The sequence below is a fragment of the Coffea arabica genome, chromosome 7c (assembly GCF_036785885.1).
Source record: "Coffea arabica cultivar ET-39 chromosome 7c, Coffea Arabica ET-39 HiFi, whole genome shotgun sequence".
NCBI lineage: Eukaryota > Viridiplantae > Streptophyta > Magnoliopsida > Gentianales > Rubiaceae > Coffea > Coffea arabica.
The window spans coordinates 6186124-6197986 of NC_092322.1; the positions used below are offsets into that span (position 1 = coordinate 6186124).

The window sequence follows — 11863 nt, forward strand, 5'->3', positions numbered from 1 at the left end:
TTTTTGCACTTGTTGTTTAAATGCATACTTTATTGATTTACTATATAATATATTGTATTAGTGCAGATTTTATAAAGTGCTATGTTGTATGATAATTGTAAAAGACCTCGATATCGAATTCTTGGATTCAGATAAAAGAGTCAAATATTTAAGTAGTATCTTTAAATTCAATATTTCAACAGTAACATTGAAAATATAAAAGGATGATGCTACTATTTAGCTCAATTAGTAAGAATTTTAATCAAGTGACTTTTAAATCCTTGTTCATTATTTTGACACAAGCATTTTTTACTTGTTTAACTTGCTTTTGAAGTTTAGAATGACATTTCATGCTAATGCATTGGCTTAAAAGAGCAGGCCTAAGCAGGGAGATAGTCCTAACATCCGATAAAGATTGGGGACCTTTACAGATTCTCCCGAACAAGAGAGGCGAGTTGCACAATAATTTTTGAGTGCGATTTACCCCCCAAGTTGCCAGTATAAGAGGGGCCTCGAAAGTGTCTCAATAGCTGCCTTTTTCACTGACTTGAGCTCGCGATATTCCCCCTCTCTCTTCCTCTTTTCCACCCTTATCATATATTAAATTTTTACCTTTTTTTTCTATAGTAATTTACCGGCGGCGACCGGAGATCGGAGACGCCGCGTACCGGAAATTGTACGGACGCCAGTGGCAAATCGTAGCCAAAGATGAAGGTTTCAGTTAAGACTTTGAAAGGCACCCACTTCCAGATCGAAGTGAAACCCGACGACTACGTACTTACATCTCTCCCTTCTATATCTATTTACAACACACTTCCATGCAGACATATAGATGTGAAAACTAATTTTCGTCACTGAATTTCGTGTTTCTCGAAGTGAATTGGGTATCTAGATGATTAAACTGCAATTAGGGTTTTTGGTGTTGTCAAGATTTTACTTTTTTTTTTCCTATTGACTTCTATTGCCGGCGCTTTCTCAGGATTTTTCATCGTAATTCTGGTGAAATGCTATGTTAACCATGCAAAATATTTGTTCCAAAAAAACAAAGCGTATGTAGATGGTTAATGATTTATTATTTTTTCTTAAATCGGGGGATGTTACTTACAGCGTGAAGGACCTTGCAAAGTCGGTATTTTGAGCATAGAAGTATTTGCATAAATGCTGACATGTACATATGTTGTGACTTATCGGTATATGGCAACGTGTGAACTGCAAGCAGAAGTATATGTGAAAAGTGATGTGTACACCTCGTTATTATTATGTCCTGTATATCCCCCTCCGTCCCCTCGTCAAGTTTAAAAAACTCCAGTTTTGCAGTCAATCTCAAAGTCTTGCCTTTGCCAGTGGCCCATGGCCCCCTTTCCGCGTGAGAAAAGAAAAGGAAAATGCCAAATGCAATACGATTTTTTTTTTCACTAATATGTATTCTCTTGTGAATGGCTGATCGTGAGCTTAGAAGTTTTGGCTAATAGATGTGTTTCTCTGCATTTGATGCTGGTTCAGTTTGATCCAGCTTCATGCATTACATGTCTATTTTTCATTCCTATGCTGAAAAAATAAGACCTTTTGAATTTGTACTTGGAGGATTACCTTGCGACATAAGCGTGTAGTACAGACGCACATGAATCTTGCCTTGTGTTTTGTTGATTTCAGCTATACTGGTTATCACAGTGAGATGATGTTGTCACTGTTTTGTGTAGGTTGCTGATGTGAAGAGAATTATAGAAACGATTCAGGGTTCAGATGTCTACCCGGCTGCACAGCAGATGCTTATTCACCAGGGAAAAGTTCTCAAGGATGACACCACATTGGAGGAAAATAAAGTTGCTGAAAATAGTTTCATTGTTATTATGTTGACCAAGGTATTGTTGTGTTACATGCCCAACTATGACTTGTTTAAGGATTTTATCGTGGACAAAGCAATAGACGTCATGAGTTAGCCTTCATTTTCTGGTTGGGCTGTGAGCCCGAAGGAAGGTGTTGTAGGACTTAGTTTGAATGTCTGAGCACTATATAGTCCTTTCTTCAGTTTCTGAAGCTAGAGTCGGGAGAATTGGCATTGGATTGACCTTTGGAGAGTACTTGTCTTTGGCTAATCTTATTATGAAACATTAGTATGTTAAATGAGAATTATGTCATTCTTTTCCATATTTGAAGAAGAAAATTAAAGCTTGGCATGCATAAAAAAATAGTATTTGGAATTGATTACAGTTGAATCATGAATTTTATCAATTGGGATTGATTACACTTTGAATCATGAATATGTTTGCAGAATAAAGTTTCAACAAGTGGGAGCTCATCAGGAACAACTGCAAATACAGTGAGTAGAGAATTATTTGATTAAATCCTTCTGCGGATCTTTGTCATCTTCTTTTTCCTGTTTGATCTTCATTTCCTTTCTATGGAAAGTACGGAATGAAGTAAATGATGCATATTACAGTTGCTTGCATTCGCATATAGAATATGACACTGAGTTGTTCTGAGTGATGTTTATGTAGCCTTATGAAGTTAATGGTCCTATTTTATCTTTACTAGCTTTATAGTAATTAAGGTGTATAAACGTATTATGGTTACTTCCGTGTTGTCAGTTGCTTGAATGCATTTAATTTTACAGTTGAGGAGATAATTGCTTATGAGTAGTTCTCTAGGGGCACTCTTCTGGTGGGGGAAATTTGTCTATTGATATCATGTAATATTGCTCTTCATCATTTAGCTAAAAATTTGAAGCATGGTAGCATTCAGGATACTCATACTTTCAGTGGGAATGAGTAGATTAGATGCCTACAGGTATTGGACTTTGTCCGAAATTTCTAATGGCAAAGTATTTGATATTTGCATATCTATTATTAGTGCAATAAAAATAGAAGGATTAGGTTGCTGAATGGGAAGTTTGTAGTTTGATGGTCTCTTGATTTTAGTTCTTAGACAAGTAATATGCAGTAGAAGAGAAATTAGACCTTCAATTTGCTGTCAAGTTCAAATTTAGTACTTCGTCATGACAGGAGGAGTTCTGAGTGATGGCATGTTCTGTCTGAAAAATGTTTCCTATTCTTTCCATGAGCAAGCAAAAGCACAAAATGGCAAGGTTGTTTTGGTGGTTGAATTCAGATGGTAACTTGCATATGGCCTGTATACCTATATATATCCTCTCTGATTGGATTTGGATCTTTCGATGGGAACACTCGTCTAGAATAATTGTTTAACCAACACATAGCTTGCTTCTTTTTATTTTATTGCTTTTTGTTGTTGTTTTTTGTGTGTGTGTGTGCTTTTTTTAATGTGTGGTGTGTGTGCTGGCAAATTCTATACACGGAGGTTCTAGGGCTGAGAATATCATCTTTGTAGGCACAACCTGCAACTGCTGCTGCTCAAGCAACTCAACCTGTGACGGCACCTCAAGCTTCTGCTACGAATGTGTCACCGTAAATATAATTTTTAATTTTACTGGAAGTGTTATAAATTGTCAGAAAACATCTAGAGATTCTCACTTCTCACTTGAATTCATTTACCTCTGTACTATGTGCAGGCCTCAGACTGCTCCTGAATCAACTCCTGCTCCTGCACCTGCGCCTGCACCTGCACCTGCACCTGATTCGTGAGTCTTTGTCATATTTTTTGTTGCTGATGGAACTCTTATGTGTACTTAGCACTGTGATTTGGAGACTTGGTGCATTGAGTAATTCACCTTTTTTCTTCATAGCAGTTCAGTGACAGATGTGTATGGCCAAGCGGCATCAAATCTGGTGGCTGGAACTACCTTGGAGAGTACTATTCAACAAATACTTGATATGGGTGGAGGGAGTTGGGATAGGGATACGGTAATCCGTGCTTTGCGCGCTGCATATAATAATCCAGAAAGAGCTGTTGAATACCTTTATTCTGTGAGTATCTTTTGCTTTTTTGGTTTGTGCGGGTCTCGTGTGTCTCCTTCAGGGCTATGATTTGTTTCTTCATAACAACTTGCACGGCAAATGATATCTTCATCTTATCCTGCTATCTTTGTGCTGAAATAGTGGCTTTATTATGGGAAAATGGAGATTGTGTGTACTTGACCCATTTTTTTGGCCTTGATGTTGGTTCAATTTGATAAAAAAATTTTTGGCCTTGGAACTGATCAAATTGATGTGCTCATTGCTTTGTTTATTTTCCAAAATGCGATTGAATTGGTTGACTGATTTTGAGGAAGTTTTTTCCTTTTGAATGATTTAAATATATGTGGTTTTACTGAAATTTAATTTTCTTCTTTTGTACTTCACTCTCCTCCTTTGTTCTGCAAGCTCACGAGTCAAAAGTTATGTTGCATATTGAGTGCTAATTGTTGAAAGTGATTTCATTAATAGAATGATGTTAGTGGAGAAGTTGAAAGGTGTCACTTGCATTATAACCAATAATTCAGTGTGAATTTTTCTACCTTCTTACTCTCTTAGCTCATACTATTACTTCTAACTGGAAAAGATCCTGAATTTGATATAGGGTATCCCTGAAGCGGCTGAAGGCCCTCCTCCAGCCCAAGCTCCTGCAAGTGCACAGTCAGTGAACCCATCAGCCCAGGCTCCACAACCAGCAGTACCTTCCAGTGGGCCAAATGCTAATCCTTTAGATCTTTTCCCACAGGTAGGGGAATTTATAAAGAACAGGTGTTTTTTGATTACAAGATTTGACTTCACATGTTTGAAGAGAAAAAGGATATACCATGAATTTTGAATGTGGATCAGGGCCTCCCAAGTGGGGGTACAAATGCAAGTGCTGGCAGCTTAGATTTTCTACGAAATAGTCAGCAGGTAAATAAGATGCTTTATCCAGGATCTAGGATTATGTGGGAGTAATGTGCATAATCTGATTTGTCTTTACCTTTCCAGTTCCAAGCTTTACGTGCAATGGTGCAAGCCAATCCTCAAATCCTGCAGGTACTGGTTTTAGACATCAAATTATCTTTTCGGCTATTTTAGGCTTTGCTTAGCATTGTAGGAATGACAACTCTTCTTCACCTGCAGCCAATGCTTCAAGAGCTTGGAAAGCAAAATCCGCACTTAATGCGGCTCATTCAAGAGCATCAGGCTGACTTCCTACGCCTAATAAATGAACCTGTTGAAGGGGAGGGGTGAGCGTTACTGGTAGTTCTGTATAGATGTGTTGGTATATTTAACCTATTTGCAGATGCCTATATATTTCTTGATGCATGAAACTGACTAATGTGGTTAATTATGATTGTGCCGGTCTCAGGAACATATTGGGGCAACTTGCTGAAGCAATGCCACAGGCTGTGACTGTCACACCTGAGGAACGTGAAGCAATTGAACGTGTATGCTTATAAATCTCCTTTATTATTCACATTATGCGATAAGCTAGTTTGGTTTGGTTTGGTTTGGTTTAGTTCATGATTGGTTTCACGTTGGAAATGCCAAGGTGTAGACCATGTTAGTGCATGTTTGGTTCTCTAAGTTAACATGTTGAAGTTCCAAAGTACCTTTGCCTTGAAGTTATGGCTGGTTGAGTTCATTAAGAAACTAAGAAACATGATTAGGCATAAACCAACAAACACGTTAACTTATGTTTTAAAGTTGAATTTTGGTATTTTCTGTGTGTATCTTATTAATCTATATCATCTCCATTCTTTTTGTGATATTTATTTGTATGATTAGCTGGAACCTTGTCCTTGAGAGAGATTAAATGCAAGTAAAATGAAATTTGTCATGATCATCATTTGATGTCATTTTGGCAGCTTGAAGCAATGGGTTTTGATCCAGCCTTGGTATTGGAAGTATTTTTTGCGTGCAACAAGAACGAGGAACTAGCTGCAAACTACCTGTTAGATCATATGCACGAGTTTGATGAATGATGTGGGATGAACACTGTACTTACCTCCCCAGTCTAGTTATTTAAGTTCTTTAATGTGCTTTGACTTTTGACCTGCCATGTGGATTAATTTTATTTCACCGTTCACAGTGGCTTAGCTTAACTCTGTATCTCTTGGATCTTATATAAAGAAATGTTTGGTATGTTCTTGTCATCGAAGATGAGCTTTTGCTTGTTTCCTTTGCATTTTTTCTCTGATATGGAGACGTTTCTTGCTTCAGCTGGGCAATTTTTATCGTCAACATGTGGGGTGATTAATTGTAAGAGCTTGATCCAGTCTCTGGGAGTAATGACTGGCGAATTAAGTCATTCTAGGCGGAATGAAATTGGCACTCAATATCTAATTCACTGGCAAGATTTGATCCCGGATTGCAATTAGGCAGTTTGTCTGTTAGATCTTTTCATATTAAGCGTTCAATTAGGTGAGTAGGGTGATTGCTTGTCAAGCTTCATACGGCTGGCTGAACAGAACAAGAGAATTATGTCACCAAAGGGATGGGGAATAGACGATTTCCTGTGTTTGAAGTCGTTATTTTTTCCCCCATTTCTGAAAGGTATATGATAGAGCTGGCAATTTGTCCCAAGTCCCAATGGGCTACCCATGCCCAAAGGAACTTTGGGCGGGATGGGTATTATAATTTGGTATTGGGTTTAAGTTGGGACACATCCCAACTATACCCATTAATGAATGGGAAAGGATGAGAAATATTTGGGTACCCATTGGGCTCAAATGGCAAGGGTTCCGTTTGGATTAGCTGTTTTTGGTATGTGTTTTTGAAATATTTTATTGTAGCAGTGTATATGAAAAATTTTTACTATAAAATTTTTTTGAAATATTTGATATATTAATATGGATGGGATGTTTCTTGAGTTATTGTATATTACTGTAACATTGTATTTGAAAAACTTATTTTTTGAAAAAAAAGTCAATCCAAACGGAGTCTTAGATTCAAAAATTATCTTTAACAATTTTTATAATCATACCAGCGAATATAATCTAGTAGTCTTCCTAGTCATTATCCACAAGAATTTCCAGCATTTCAGTTAGTTTAGACCTGTCATCCTTGGACAATGATAAGGATAAATATTCAACATCCTAAGGACCTTGGCCATCTTGATATATGTTGGAATATGGCTGTATATCTATCTTTTCCTTTATTTGTTAATCCAATTTTTGGTGGGAATCTTGAGTATAAAGCACTTGCATGTTTATTTAATAAAACTAAAAGAAATTTAATAAATCAAAATATTAAAATTATATAAAAAATAAAAAATGAATTAAAGGAAAAAAATATGTAGAAAATGGATTTGGGTATTGGGCGGGATCAATCTAAACCCATCCCAAAATGATCCCGCCCAAGTTAGTCCCAAAACACATATGGGTAAGATTGGACCCAAACCCATATGACTCGGTTCCATCTCAAACCCAAGCAAATCCCGCCCATCCCGCCCATTTTGCCACCTCTAGTATATGAATTAAAGGACTTGGTAATAGTAATTCAGTATACCTTTTTTTTTTTTTTTTTGCATAGTCTAATAGTATCCCATCCGCACAAAGGAGAGTATTCCAACCAAAACAAGAAAATCTGGACATGCGAATGTGCCTTTTTATTACCAGAACATGTCATTCCCCGACAAAAGCACTCATAACACGCAATTTTGCAGTGTACGTAAGCTTTGGTCCGCGCTAGTTTGTTAGAATTGCTGAACATTTTGCTGGAAGCAGTATTCAACATCTCAGTCCAATTATCTGCCTTTGGTCGGATCTCACGACCCTTGGACCCCGACATGTTCTTTCTTTTAATGACTTTGAATAAACAATCTCCGTTTACACACACTATGATCGAGCAACTGTCATCTGATCATGCAGTCCAAGTTTGTTGGATATTTTTCTTTTTTCCTCCCTAAGCAAAGTCAAGAAACCAAAAGAATCGCAATGACGGAAATACAGCAGAATCGAAGCAAGAAAACTTTTTCACCCATGTCAACAAAAATTGTACCCATTGAAGATCATTTTCGTATTCACTGTGGTATTCACTGTGGCGCTTTTGTAATGTCAAGCATGTGAGATTAAAAAAAAAAAAAAGGTGCCTAAAGAATCTAACCCTTTTCCCTAAATAATCCATATCCAAACGGACTCTAAATGCTTTGCAAAAGTTTCCAACTCCTTCAATGGGTGGCCACGCTTACTACGGGGTGAATTCTTAAACACACCTGGAACTTGTAGAAACCACCAACTGGTGATGAATGATGATTATTCTTGAACAGTGTATACAGGCTTCCACAACTGTTCGACATTTAACTATCAGTCACAAAACAATACAAAGCCACACACCCACAAAGAAGGCTCAAAAATCCCATGGAATTTAAGGCTAAATGTTAGGCTCAAAAGTCATAGGCTTCTATAGGAAAAATATAATGCTCGCGTGAAATTAGTTAAATTTGGTTAGTTTTTGACAATTCTCCTAATAAAACTCCACAAGATACAGTTAACAATTATCTTCACAAGGTTGCATTTGCTATATAAGCCAGTGTGTTTTGTGAAAAATTGCACGTAGAAAATGAATGTTGCCAATAGATTGAAGAAGCATAAGGTACAATGGAAGAAATATATTCTTTAGCAGTACCTGGGGATATCAAGTCAGAAAAAAAAAAGGCATATGGAGTTCAGGGTTAATATGCATTGATACAGCAAGCCATATCTCACATTCGATCTTTGAGCAACATTAGCAAAATCAACCAATGTATAGATATTGGGTTGATATTAATTTATGTCATGTTTCACTTCCTGCGATCACCTCAACTTTCAAACCAGATTCAAATTTTCATGCCCATCTCAATAGTGTCGTACCCTCATAAGAGATCAAGTATTCTCCAGAATTTTGGGCTTGGTTCCCTCAATCTAGATTTTTGACTTCAATTGTTAGACCAAACACAGAATCATACTTGCAGAAGCCCTAAACATGCCAGAAACATTTGGAACAGCATCATGTCAAGAGACTTATTGCAATCCTTGCACAGTTTCCTATTTCCTGATTTCTTTTTTGCCCACTACTTGACCAATTTCATCCATGCAAACCAAGACCCTGTCAGAAACGAGAACTGCAACCTTAAATAGCTAAATATGATAAAAGTTCATGAACTTTTTTGAAAATGAAGGGTGAGAGAGAAAAACTCTGACTTGCTGGCACTTTCACAAACGAGCATGTTAGACTTTTTTGTGTCAAGTACAGGAAGCAGACAACTGGACTTTCTCCCACAGGAACAATAAGTTAAAAGTCAAATAGAAAACAGAATCACTTTCCCCATGTGGTAAAAGATTGACATATCCTTTTAATGTTGCTTATAAAAGGTTTCAATCTCCCAGCAAATTACTTTCAGGGAAGCTTAAGAGCTTTATTCTACAACCCTAAGAACTAATGGATTTGAAACTAGTAATTCGCTGCAAAGAAATACTGAGATACAGAGACCGAGGTGGTAACTATTGTTTCCATCTAAGCACAGTGGCAGGTGTTCCCATGCCAATTTTAGTGTTCTTGATCTACTTCACGTAGGACCTAGGTTTCAAATACCATGTCTTCCATCTCATAACCTCAGAATGACCATCTACTGCTCTTGCTCAACATCCCCTCACAACCATTATCGACTCCTTTGCCTCCCCATCTCAAAAACAACTATGACCAAGAAAAAAGTTGGCTAACATCTCCTAATAGCTTGGGCATGTGATCTACAAGCAGCACAAAGACAGATGCATTTGTGATGACAAGAAGCTTTGTGTGGACTGCAAATAGACAAAAGCATGTTAAATTTTTCTTAATTTTTCTGTTTTATACTCAATAAAGAGGAGAATATGAACAAAAAGGATGTTGTCTGCAGATTTTCCTATGCTTAAAAGACAAGCTATTTACCTAAGAACCTTTTCAACAATCAACAGTTCGTCCTTCAATTTTTCATTTTCTTGCAAGTTGCAACAATGATGAGATTCATATGTTATTTTAGGAGATTTATTAAGCATTGTAAAATGCATGGCTACAATTCACTATATGAGCTTAGATAAAGGAATTGTACTCCATAGAACTTCAAAGCCATCATTTCACTTTGCGTCACATATGTTACCAACATAGATCTCTTGCAGTATCACAATATGTTAACAACAATTCTGAACTCAATGGCTGCCATGTAGACGTTCTCAACTTTCAATTTTGAAATAAGATCTATCATGCTTAAACGTACTTCCAATCCTGGAGGAAATAAATAATTCTTAAATCCACATTTCCGTCTGATGAGCAGATATTTTGTGCCAATTAAATAAAAAGCACGTCATTATTCTCCTCATTGCGAGGGCAACTCCACCCTTGAAATTCCAAAATGCTCTAATGCAAATTCACCAATATCTTAGAAAATAAATGCCAAAAAAATAAAAAATAAAAAATAAAAAAGATGGTATGGTGTTGGTAGTAGATAACAATCTACTTTGGCATATACAAGAAAAGGTGATATCCATCAAAATTCATAAGCAACAATCAAGCAGCACGAGAACTCTAATCAACAAGCCACAACAACAAGAGATGACTCAAGAATTTCTGCTCAAGTACCTAGACATGAAAATCGCTCTGTAGAAGCTTACGCCAAATCTCCACCGCTCTGCTGCCACAAATTGATAATATCTGTGGCCTGATTAAGAAGAATGACCATCTGCTTCTGAGATATCCAGGGCTTACTCTCCAGCATAAGTCTGAGCTCCTCCCAAGCATCTTTCCTTGGCCAAAAGTAGTAAGGACTTAGAGGGATTGTTCCATATCCCGGAATCACTTGGTCTATTGAAATCCCAATATTCTTCTGCATCCATACAAACTTTAAGACCAGCCTAGGTTTCTCCATTGGCTTCACAACTACTTTAAGCTTCTAAAAAAAAACCCAACCAATTAGGAAAAAAATCAATCTTTTTCACAAGACCAAGCCTTTTTTCTTTTTTAAAGTAAAAAAATATACAAACTTGGTGTATAAAAAGAAAGGTAGATGTCGCACCTGTTTCTGAGGTAGGTTTGAGGAGATGGATTCAGGGGTGGGCGTATCCTGGGCAACTGCTGCTGAAGAGGCAGAGATGCTGAATGTTCTCCCCTTGTTCAATTGACATGAATTCAAAGAAGAGGGCTTGGGGATTTTGAGAGAGATCCATAACTTTTGACTGGGAAATGAAGATGGGGAGGAGGGCTTTAAATTGGAAAAACAACTAACAGTCGGTTGAATTGTTGTAGTAAACATCTTTCAGAAAGTGCGTGAAATTATACGCGAGATTGTGTATATATAGCTTCTGGCAGTGTGGGCGAATGGCATGAGGATGACAAGACAGCGGCTTTGCCACTTTCAGCTTAGGGGCTTGTAAAGTCGTGCGGTTTGGAGGAGTGGCAATTTATATGTCTGCATCAGCCTATCATGGCATATCCTAGGCAACTTACCGTCATCTGTAACTTCGCTGGTCAATTTTATGTAACTCCGAAGTTACCAAATTACAAGTGCTACAGGAACATCTTCTTTTTACATGCCTTTCAACAAGTTCTAGGCGTTCTGTTTCGCACGGTTAAAGGAAGTAAGAAATTTAGTTGATTAATCTATTAACCATCTCGAGTTTTGGGCTTGCCATACACAGGTTGATGCAAAACTCCACGTGCATATTAAATACGTTTTCTTTTTAATAAAATAAAAAATGATTACCTACCTATATTTTCAATGGCTTGAACTTGTGATATGTCAATTACAAGTGAAACATCAAACTCATGGAAGAGGAAATATAAGAGAGAAAGGAAGACGAAGAAAGAAATGTAAGAGAGAGAGAAATGTAATAGAGAGAAACTCTGAGAAACAGTATGGAACCATGGAAGAGGAACTGAGAAAAGGTCTTAGAGGGAGGACCCTGGATGTTCCAGGGTAGCTATGTTACCATAAGCAAATGGAAGCCAGATTTCAGGCCAGCGCAAGAGGATGTAAAGACAACATTAGCCTGGGTAAGATTGTCAGGTTTGCCGAT

General features: G+C 37.3%; 1 protein-coding gene and 1 long non-coding RNA gene across 6 annotated transcripts; one reads left to right on the forward strand and one right to left on the reverse strand.

Annotated features, from left to right (window-relative positions):
- Positions 1-419: 419 nt before the first annotated feature.
- LOC113699380 (ubiquitin receptor RAD23d-like) lies at positions 420-5989 on the forward strand. 2 transcript variants are annotated; one of them, XM_072057369.1, is made up of 12 exons: positions 420-753; positions 1680-1841; positions 2252-2299; positions 3325-3401; positions 3506-3574; positions 3683-3860; positions 4453-4593; positions 4695-4760; positions 4839-4880; positions 4968-5080; positions 5203-5281; positions 5702-5989. In XM_072057369.1, the coding sequence occupies exons 1-12, from the start codon at positions 688-690 to the stop codon at positions 5816-5818; spliced, it is 1158 nt and encodes a 385-aa protein (XP_071913470.1). In that variant the 5' UTR covers positions 420-687; the 3' UTR covers positions 5819-5989. The 2 variants fall into 2 exon arrangements, with proteins under 2 accessions (XP_071913470.1, XP_071913469.1); XM_072057368.1 differs by having other exon boundaries at positions 537-753; positions 3680-3860.
- A 2117-nt stretch (positions 5990-8106) lies between these two features.
- LOC113698110 (uncharacterized) lies at positions 8107-11393 on the reverse strand. Of its 4 annotated transcripts, none has more exons than XR_011817726.1 (3): positions 10864-11235; positions 10431-10740; positions 8107-8122 (listed from the first exon to the last, which is right to left on the reverse strand). It is a non-coding gene; the product is annotated as an uncharacterized lncRNA (long non-coding RNA). The 4 variants fall into 4 exon arrangements; XR_011817724.1 differs by lacking the exon at positions 8107-8122 and adding an exon at positions 8391-8921; XR_011817725.1 differs by lacking the exon at positions 8107-8122 and adding an exon at positions 8864-9616.
- Between the last annotated feature and the right edge of the window lie 470 nt (positions 11394-11863).

Bases quoted from the DNA above. Each gene is read 5' to 3' on its own strand.
- LOC113699380 (XM_072057368.1), top strand. From the start codon at position 688: ATGAAGGTTTCAGTTAAGACTTTGAAAGGCACCCACTTCCAGATCGAA. The intron at 2,300-3,324 runs GTGAGTAGAGAA...TCATCTTTGTAG, and splicing joins CAGGAACAACTGCAAATACA to GCACAACCTGCAACTGCTGC. The intron at 5,081-5,202 runs GTGAGCGTTACT...TGCCGGTCTCAG, and splicing joins GAACCTGTTGAAGGGGAGGG to GAACATATTGGGGCAACTTG.